Raw genomic sequence first — 10,974 nt, 5'->3', positions numbered from 1 at the left:
TCTAATTAAGAATATAACAGGAAAGGATAGTGTGTCGGAAATTGAGAAGTGAACAGGAGCATTAATGTGGTATTGTGGCGAGAGTAGCATGACACGTTGCTGTAATTAAACTTTTCAGATACGAGTTGGGACCTCTTTTATAGAGTGAGGCATATGACATGATTCATCACCAATCATCATATCATATCATATGGTTTTGCAAACAAACAAAAGCACCTCCAATCATGCAACTAGCATCATCGCACCAACCATTTCATGTGGTGGAACCTGCCTCTCGTCATCAACACCTGTTCCTATTTCTATTCCTATTCCTTGTAGCTGTCAATGCAGCTGCAGCTAGTGCCAGACCTAGTGCCACTGTTGACCTCAACATCTGTGACGGCTCCTCCAATAACTCTCATCCCTACTTCCCACACATTCTTCTCCCATTCATCAACCATCACTTCATTTCCCTTCTTTTTGGAAAATCAATTCAAGACCAGAGAATATATATTGCTTTTTCCAACTTCTCAGCGTAATAAATATTAAAAAAATTAATTTAACTCTTATAAAATGATATTTATACACAGTAAATTAATCTAATATTTAGTTAACCTGATATCTCCATTCATAATTCTTCTTTCCATCAATAGCATGAAAATAACAGCACTTAAACAAGCTTTAATACATACTTTTGGAGATTCAAGCAAGTAAGTACACATAGTTTTTTGTGTCCAAAATTAGAACACGAGTTCCTACTATTATCCATGCAATCATGTCCCCATCCTACGCCTTAACTTTTTCACAGCTGGGACCCATACCTCCCATCCTAAACAACTCGACCCATTATGGACAAATTACTCATCAAACCACGATTTTGTAAATAACAAATATATTTTGACAAAATAGAATAATCCAAAACCAAATTAGCACACAAAGGGATGATGACATGATATACTGATATATAATACATCATTGTCTTCTTGTTTTTTTTCTTTCCCAGTCTCTACAAAAACAGATATTACTCAACTCACCCAAATTGACGACACACCCTGTAATCTCTGTACACATAATTTAGGTAGCTGGCTAGCAAAGCAAGCAAACTGAGAAGCCCCCACACGTGATTGGAAAATCATAGATGAAAAAGGATTGAGATGTGAAACTGGAGAGGAGAATATAGTATGGCACAGAGTGAAAAAGAAATAATTGAGGGAGACATGAAATTAATAGGAGTGACTAGAAGAATCTGGCAGAAGGGGAACGAAGATCCATCTCCTGGGTCCATGCGTTCCGGTCCTGGACGTGCAAGTGCCAGAAGGTTTGAGCCAGTGCGTCCGGGTCCATTGTACCCTCACCTCCTCCTCCCACTACTCCACTGCTTTGCTCCCCCGACGAATTACCCCTCTGCAATGACGTCGTCAATGTTGCTCCTCTGCCCCACAACATGCAAATTCATCATTAACATCATTTCTTTGTTTTAACCAGTGTGATTGTAAACATACTAGTTAAAGGAATATGTGCATATATAACAACCTCTCCTAATATCAGAAATTAACCAAATAGTTATTGTTGGACAGCTAGATCCCATTTATGAAGCCTTTTCCAGACTATCTATCTATAGATACTCTAATTAAGGTAGGAAATGGAAGTGTGTAAGTGCATAAGCGAAAGCTTTGTGTATATAGGGAGGAAGAAGTAAAGAAAGAAAAGGAATTGACCTCGGTGGGCCGATAAGACCGTCAATGATAACATGAGCTACGTGCACTCCCTGAGGTTGAAATTCCTTGGCCAAACATTGCGATAGTGCTCGCAAAGCGAATTTCCCACAGCCTGTCTCATCTCCCCCATTGGGTCCAGTGTTCACACAAATTCAATTAATTCAACTCAATTTAATTACTCTTCTAAGAAGAAGAAGGAGAAGAAGAAGAGATAAAAAAAAAAGTTGGTATTTACATAGTTGGGAGTATCCAGCAATGCCGTTGAGAGACGCGGAACAGCCGGTGAAGAGAAGGGTTCCCTTCCCTCTTTCAACCATGCCGGGCAGCACCTGATGAATTAATGTGATGAAGGAGAAGTAGAGTGATTAATTAAGGGATTGATATATAGAAGGGTAGGTACCTGTTGAGCGCAGTGGAAGGCACCGACGGAAGAAACAGCGAGGGATTTGTGGAAGGAATCGATGCGAAGGTCATGGAAGGAGGTGGGGTAAGAAGGAAGGGGTTGGTATGCATTGTAGACCAGAATTTCGACGAATCCCAGAGAGAGGACTCCCTCGAATGCCTCAATGACGCTTTGGGAATCGGAACAGTCTATTCTTATGGCGAAAACCTGCGCCTTCTCTTCCCTCGCTATTTCGTCTGCGAATCTCGACAACCTCCCTGTACTTAATCAGTTATTCAATCATATCATATAATATAATATAGTAATAATATAATAGTAATAGAAATGGTTACGGACCCAGGTCACGAGCGAGGATGGCGACGGTGTAGCCTTCGTGAGCGAACTTCCGAGCGATGGAGAGGCCGAGGTTGGGGCCCACACCGACGATGGCTGCAATGCCTCGTGAGGAAGCGGCGCTGGGCATGTTTCGCATCTCTACAGCTCTACTGTATGAGAATGGTTTAAGAAATTGAAGTTTGAAGGAATGTAGTGAGATATTTAAGTAGTGGAGTGGAGTGAAGATAGATGAGTTGTGTCTGAATCATTGCCTCCCTTACAACCAGCATTCACTCTCCTTTCTTTCTCTACTACTTCCTCTCAACGTCACATGCCCCATTCCTAACCACAAATATTACTCCTTATTTTCCTCACCTCTTTTCTTCATTAATAGCCTGCGTTTCCATCTTCAATATTCAACCAACCTAAACATATCATATCAAAATCTCTTACTTCTTTCAAAATACGTTAATTAACTTGTCTTATGAATATTTTGTGTTTATCAAAAATTGTGTTAAGTAAGTAGATGAAAGTGATAATAAGAGTTATTTGTAAACAATTGATAGCATTAATTAGGTAGATGGTGAAATGAATGGAATATGATATTGTTGGCTAACGGCACAGATAATTAGGACTTGATAAATTAAGCGAGGAATTGATTCCTCACCACTGGTTGTTACAGCTCGTTCGTAGGAACATTGCAGATGTGGTGTTTTCTCGCAGACACGGTGTTCCTGTTCAATAATTATTCACAACAGAACATCATTCATGTATCGGAATTCAAAGACAACACTCCTTCGCTGATGTCGCTTCATGCCCTCGCTCCATACAAATACTATCATACAACTTACACAAACACCACTCAAATATACTGTCCAACATTCATATCACTCAGGGGTAGTCAATTATATTCTTAGTAATTCTATAACTTACTACATTTTTTTGTTCAATCTCGAATTCTTAATCATAATAAAGGGAAAAAATATTTGATATTAAAATAGTAAGTTTTGGTATAACAATTTCTAAGAATTTTGATGGTGATATAAATAAAACAATTTGTAAAGGAATTTGAAGTGAGTAGAGAATCAAAATAAACAGATGAAAGTCAATTTGTTAGGGAAGTTAGAATTTATTCTCTGATGGGTTGGAAACAAAAGAATGATTCAACTACTTCTCGGTCGGTTTATTCTTTATTCTCTTTCGAACAAACTCCTTTTGTACTTCTCACTCTTCCACACCTCTCATTCTTTGTCTTTATAAACTCTGGGTTCAGATGGTACTTGCAATAGACACTCCGACGCTTAAGTAAGACTTCGATTCGACACTCAGTCTATTTAGTATTAGATGATGATATACCTGATTTTTTAAATATGTTCTTATTTATATGATTATTGTGGATAATTTGTTATTAGGTCTGATTAAAGATTTAATCTGTAATTAAGAATACACTATTTAATGTTTGATCTTTGATTAACCTCATCAATCCTCTGTTTGGATGTAATGGTCTTGGTCAGTCTTGATCGAATGCTGGCTTCAAATCGATCATACGGACTCGACCGATACAAAATTAATGAACAAGCTAATGAAAATTAGTTTAGCATATTATATTCGTTATGAAGAAAATTCAAGGATGAAAAATTTACCTTTTTATTTAGAAATATGCTCAATAAATTTGTTTAAAAATGAGTTTCGTGTTTCAGAAATTAAATTATATATGAATAGACTTAAAAAAAAAAAGACAAGGCACAAAAGTGAAGTATATGACAAAATCTATAAAAGTTATCGAACATATTTGAAAGAGAAACTCATGATTTTCATGAGTATTTTTTTTTATCGTGTGTTTTGTTTGCTTTCTTTTTAGTTGGATTGAATATAAACAACGAACTTCCATGTATTGGATTTGATCTATTAATATATATTCAGTTCATTTATATTATATGATTAATATTTACTATACTTGAAACATAGTGATTTGCTTTTTATATATAAAATGTAACCATGAAAGTATTTTATATTGTTTGATCGGGTTGAAGCACATCAGTAGGTTATTAGTAGGACTCTTATTTGACTCATTAATTATTAATTTCTGATAAATGATCAATTTTAAAATAAAATCTTTTATTAAACTATTAAAGAATTTATATTTGGTAAGAGAAATTAATTCAATCATTAAAGAATCAGTAATTAATAATTATTATCAATACATTCATTTTGGATGAACAAACACAAATATTAATAAGGATAAAAAAAAATACATTAGATGTAGACTGGGTGTAGGTCAATAATCTTACTTATTTATTGATATTTTTTTTCTTAAATCGTACTTATTTTACTGATTTAATTTTTTATATATTTAGTTGAATGAATATAATTACAAACAACAGAATATTACAGAATTCCCTGTCCATAACCTTATTTATTGTGGTTTGGTATCAATTCCTTGACCAAGTGCCCCAAAAAGTTTGATTTCTGTTAACATCATTGTGGGAAGAAGAATATCATCACTCAATTTGTACGTGCTTAAGGTCCCAGACCATGTTAGTCATTGCTTGAATAATTTATGTCAATAACATAATAAAAACACACGTCGTATTAAATAAAAAATATTATTTTTTAAAGAGAATTCAAATTTTGAATTCAGAGATATAGGGTCTTTTGTTCAGTTCGGTAATGACGGATTGGAGAGAGAAGAGCTTCTTAATGGTAGTGGTCATTACGGTGGAAGAATATTGAGAAGATTAGAGAGGGAAGATATATAGTAAGAGTGTCTCTGAAGAGGGTGGTGATAATAGTGGAGAAGACATGGTGTGGTGGTGTTTGAAGAAATTCACACGAAAAAAATGCTTGCATTGCACCCAAATAAGCTCCTTTCATTTTAATTCAAACTAATATTTTTTTATTTTGTATATTAAAAACATTTTTTTATCAATAAAAATTATTTACCATTCCAATACAATTTACACATATTATAAAAAAATTTCTATGCGTTCGCTATGTGGAGAACCGTAAAAATTTATTTAATATTTATTTTTCGAGTGTTCTATTGTTTTACATATTTGGAGTTAGGTTTGGTAAATTTTTATTAATTATCATTTCTCTAATAAAGATGATCTTTTTTTTATTAAGAGTGGTGATAGTCTTTTGGCTAAATTGATTAAGCTTGTTGTAATCACTTTTTCTATTTTGATGATATGACGTATGAGGAATTATATTAGATTTCAGGATAAGATTGATGTTTCTTAGGTTATTTTGGTCATTAAAGATCTCAGGTGTTTAGTGGAAAATTCGTCTAAAGCTTCAATGAAAAATGATGTATTGGATTTCAACGTAATTAAGTTTTTTGGTATTCATACTAGGAGTGGTAAAGTTCTTCGTCCTCTTCCTGTTAGATGAGAGTTTCCAGGATGAGTTAAAATTAACACTAATGATGCAGCTAAGGATTATTTGGATCTTGCTACTTGTGGAGGTATTTTTTGTGGGTGTATAGAAGAGTTTATTGATGAGCTTTGTTTGCGTATAATAACGTTCAAACTGCTTCTGCTTTGGTTGCAGAGTTTTATGGAGTTACATATGCTATGGAGAAAGCTCAAAAGATGAGTTTTACTAATGTATGACTTGAATGTGATTATGCTTTGGTTAGTGGTGCATTTACTACTAGGACTAAGGTTCCGTAGATGCTCCGTAATTGGTGGAACGTTTGTCTTAATTATTGTGGGAAAATAAGGTTTAGAGTTATTCATATTTTTCATGAAGGAAATGCGTGTTCGGATAAGCTAACTAACTTATAATTTATTATTTCATTTGTATAATAGGTTTTTATCTAGTCTATTCTTAGAGTTCTTTATGAATAGGTATAGTCTACCTATATATCGTTTTTGTTAACATATGAGTTTTGGTTTAATCTCCATATTATTTTGTATTTTTTTTAATAATATTTTTTTATGTGATGACATATGATTATTTTTATTTGGAGGTGTCAATCTAACAATTATCTATAATATGAAAGCTTTATAAAAAAAATATATATATATATATATGAAATGTTAAAAAATAATTTTTCATATTTCTATTTTGAAAGGCCATTTGAAGTTCTCATATATATCCGCAAAGAGCTATACCCATATTTATCCATAAAGATGATATTTTAGGTAGCCCAACAGGAATAAGATTCCACACACCTGCCCTCTGTTTGTCTACCTATAACTCTACTTTGACCGTACAAGACTACGCTTTTTTTGCATTGACCTCTCAAGTTTTAAAGGGCTAAAAGGATCACAAACTACCTCAAAATTATAGCAGCTGATAAAAGGACACATACATACATATACATACCTACATACATACATATATATGTATATAAAAAAAAATGTATTCGCACATATATTTGATTCAGATTTTTCATGTTTATTCACAATCAGCATGCTTTTATTTGGCAGGACTCATTGATGATAATAACGGAATAAACTATGTGGATAATAATAAGATTATGGAGTAGTACTCAGAATCCATGATGAGGAAAAAGACACGCATTCAATCATTATGCTTTTGCGCCCAAAGTAATCTTCAGTTGAATCAGGGAAAAAAACACAACTCCCTCAGTAAGCCAATCTCGCTGCGCCATTGTGTTGTTCTTTGTATGTTCCAGATTTCGGCACATCCTACGTTAAAACTTGAAACACATGAAAAAATAAAAATATCTAAGATAATTGTTGCTGGAACACTTATCATTCATAGGTACTGAGATCACATCAGAAGAACAAATTGATACCATATTGAAACTACGGTCCCTTGCAGACATGTTTCTTTTTCTTCCTTTTTGGCAATCATGCGAATTCGGAATCGGAGTTCGTAATTTTAAGCCACATATGCGTGTTGAAGTGCTTTCTGGTTTAGTGGTCTAATAGTAAAGTAAGAAAAAAATAAAATAAAGGAGGAAGTATTATTTTCACGCACGACTTGTCATTTTCATCACATTCCACCAATATTCTTTCCTCATTTGCTAAACCTATCACCCCCTCTCTCTCTCTCTCTTAACATTTTAAACCACTGAGGAGAAGAAACAAAATAATTTTACTTTTATTTTTTTAAGTAAAGATTAAATGAATCAAAGAGAACATTTTAACTTTTATACAATATAAAACACACCCAACATGTTCTTTAAGAAACACATAATTTGTAAAAATTTAATATATATTTCTTTTAAGTTTTTAATTATTATTGATATTTTTTTTATTGTTTCCAATTATTATTTAAGCTTATTTTTAAGATTATTGTTAACATTGATCATTATTAAATATATGTTATTATAATTATTATTAATGTTAGAAATAAACTGCAACGAAAAGTCAAGTCCCTTAAATAACTAAATAAACTTTACATCAATAAAATTTTGTTGTAGTGTTATGATTATTATAATAATTATTAGTACGATTATCAATATTAATATAATTAATAATATTATTAATATTATTTATGTATTTAATATTATTCATATTATTAATTTTATTATTATTATTATTTAGATTAGCAGAAACATATATCCGCATTTTTTATTTTTATTTTTATAATTATTATATATGTATATGCAGTAGTTTGTCAAATGTGGAACCAAAGAGTTTATTAAAAGAGGAACAAATTTTTCATTATAATTGTTTTTAATATATACAAATTTATTCTTATTTTATTCTTTTATTATTCTATTTTGGTTATACTATCATTTTACATGAGTAATTATAAAAGCATATTTTTTTTATTATTTAAGAAAAAATCCAGAGAGCAATTTTTTAATTTAGATAAAATATATTGTCATTTTTTCAGGAAACGAGCATTTGATAAAGCAGATTTTGAATTTAAATGAATTTAAATAAATTTAAATAAAATATATTGTTATTTTTCACATTTTACGGATGATGTTAGTGTTTCTGACTTAGTTCATCCCCGTTTTATCTCTTTTCTTTCTCAATCTCTTCAAATTAACTCACTGGCATCAACGTCTCAAAAATCCGGTTCTTCTAACATGGCCTACTATGTCATTTCAGACCTCTTCCCCTCCTCTAATCGTCACGACACCTTATGCGACTTTGAGTCCCAGATGAAGACGACTTTGCCGAAAACCCCTTCCTCATCGCCATCTATGATGTTTGGCAAAGAAAGTATAAAGAGATTAAGACCACTTTTTGTGTGTTTTTTTTTCGGTCGTTTTATTTTTTGGATTATAGGTTTTCCTGACAATTTTTGTTCTATTTTGTCCTTGCTAAACACCAAACCCATAAAAATGAAGTTTTTTGGATTCAAATTTTGGGCAATTTTGGTGTCTTCCTCTCTTAAACCGAGGAATGGTTACTCTTTGGGTGTTGTCTCTTTGTCTAAACCTCTCTGGGATATTTTGCATTCCTACAGTTTGAGATTATTATTTTGTATTCAACGTGACGATGATGATGAGTGTGCATCATTCCATTGGAAAAGAATGGAAAATGTGAGAAGACAGAGCTTTTGGTTAAAGGAAACTACATTCGGAGACTTTGGTTCATGTTACCAATAAGAATGAAAGTAATAAAATTAATGTTGAAGGAGAGGTGAAAAAGGTAATGATGTTTGCTCTGAATGTATAAGAGCAAATACTATACACTAATAATTGTTTTGCATCTATTTTTTTATTTATTTTATTTTACTTTTACTTTACAACTCTTATTAATATTATATTTTAAAAAATTTTAAATAAATTTCCAATGTTTATTATTTTTCTAGAATTTAATAGATATATAACAACAAAATGAAAAATATAAGTGATAAAAGATTAACACTAGAACGTGAAAAACAAACTTGGAGACTAAATATTGCAAATAGAAGACGAATAATGATTATTGAACAAATACTTTACTAATGACAGGGAAAATGAAAGACATCTTGAATATCAATATATATATATATATATATATATATATTATTAAACTTTTTAAGACACCAAATTCATGGTTAACTATTATGTTGGCCATGTAAATTGCATGATATTTATAAATTTACCATATTGCATGACATTTATAAATTGAATGACATTTGTAAATTTTTCATATTGCATTACCTTTGTAAATTTACTATATATAACAACTATTATGTTGATTATGATTTTTTCACAATATATTAATTGTATTCATATTTATTTAATTAAATTTTAATATTAAATATAAATATATATAAATGATAAATAAAAAATCAGATAAACACTCGCTTGTTTTCTCTAGTTATATTTTTGTCACGAAAATTTATATTTCTTTATATTTATATTTCTTTACTGTGTGTCCTTCCTATAACGACTTGCTACAATTTAAAATTTTCCTTAAAGTAACACTACATTTTCCTAATAATTGAAAAAAAAATTAAATTATGTTATTTTAAGTTTAGATTGAAATCTGTTCTTATTTGTCCAAACTTAAATATAATTTTAAACTATATAAATTAAAAATATTTTTTAATTGTAAAATCTTGATTACGTTCTATAATATAAATTATGACACCTGTAATACAATTTTTTAAATTTTAAAATTGTATATTTTAGAATACAGTTTCTGATTATACAATCGAAATTTTTTCTCATCCATGGATAATCCAAATTATTTCTTAGAAATTTTCATATATATATATATATATATATATATATATATATATATATATATATATATATATATATATATATAAAAGATACCTTCGGTCACCTCCATATAAAACATGAAAAATATATTTTTATCCTTTTTGTGTCACCTCCACAGAATAGCTGTCAGATTATGTAATCCATAGACGCATTTGAAAAAACACTTTCGGATTACATAATTTAAAAATTAAAAAAGATTTCTAGATTATTTAATTCAGAAACTAATCATGCATATGAAAAAAAGACTTATGGATTTTATAATCCAGAATGAAAAAAAGACTTCTGAATTATTTGTAAGTTAATTCTAAATTTGAAAAAAAACTTTCTGACTTACATAATTCAAAATATTATAGAGATATTTTTGAAAATATTAAAATTTATGAAGGTGGGAGAGAAATATGTGGAGGTGCAGGAAGAAACATTCATATATATAAAGGTGCAAGAAAGTATGAGGTTCTACAAGTCATATATAAGGGAATTGCTTCTTGCACCATATCCGATTACGAAACTGTCCTTAAAAAAAATTTCCAAAATATGTGTTTTGGATTTTTTTTCCACAACGAAATTTTATATTAGGAATTTTTTTATCCGAAATTGGTTTTTCATTTCTGTTTCTGGATTTTTATTTTTGAAATACAAATCTCTTTTCCAGAATTTTTTTTTCAGAATGTATTATTTTCAATTTTGGATTTTTTATCCGAAATAGAATTTTAATTTTTATTTCCGAAACTCAATAATCACTTTCGGATTTATTTTACCGAAATATATTATTTTCAATTTCAGATTTTTATTTTCGGAATAAAGGGTATTTTTGGAAATTAAAAAAATATGTTGGGTGCAGGTTAAAAATGATTGGGTGTAGGAAGTATTTGCCCATATATAAACGCGGCCCATTTAATCCACCAGCCGAC

At 30.6% G+C, this 10,974-nt stretch overlaps 1 protein-coding gene across 5 annotated transcripts; it reads right to left on the bottom strand.

The window, feature by feature from the left end:
- Positions 1-649: 649 nt before the first annotated feature.
- LOC137808316 (NAD(P)-binding Rossmann-fold superfamily protein) lies at positions 650-3,217 on the bottom strand. Of its 5 annotated transcripts, none has more exons than XM_090299715.1 (6): positions 3,083-3,217; positions 2,437-2,840; positions 2,098-2,357; positions 1,933-2,026; positions 1,698-1,840; positions 650-1,411 (listed from the first exon to the last, which is right to left on the bottom strand). In XM_090299715.1, the coding sequence occupies exons 3-6, from the start codon at positions 2,208-2,210 to the stop codon at positions 1,216-1,218; spliced, it is 546 nt and encodes a 181-aa protein (XP_090155841.1). In that variant the 5' UTR covers positions 2,211-2,357; positions 2,437-2,840; positions 3,083-3,217; the 3' UTR covers positions 650-1,215. The 5 variants fall into 5 exon arrangements, with proteins under 5 accessions (XP_090155841.1, XP_068465464.1, XP_068465466.1 ...); XM_068609363.2 differs by having other exon boundaries at positions 1,698-1,809; XM_068609365.2 differs by having other exon boundaries at positions 1,698-1,809; positions 2,437-2,810.
- Positions 3,218-10,974: the final 7,757 nt, after the last annotated feature.

Source organism: Phaseolus vulgaris, chromosome 3 (assembly GCF_051622355.1).
Source record: "Phaseolus vulgaris cultivar YP4 chromosome 3, ASM5162235v1, whole genome shotgun sequence".
NCBI classification, from domain to species: Eukaryota; Viridiplantae; Streptophyta; class Magnoliopsida; order Fabales; family Fabaceae; genus Phaseolus; species Phaseolus vulgaris.
This window is presented reverse-complemented; position numbering and strand designations above follow the sequence as displayed.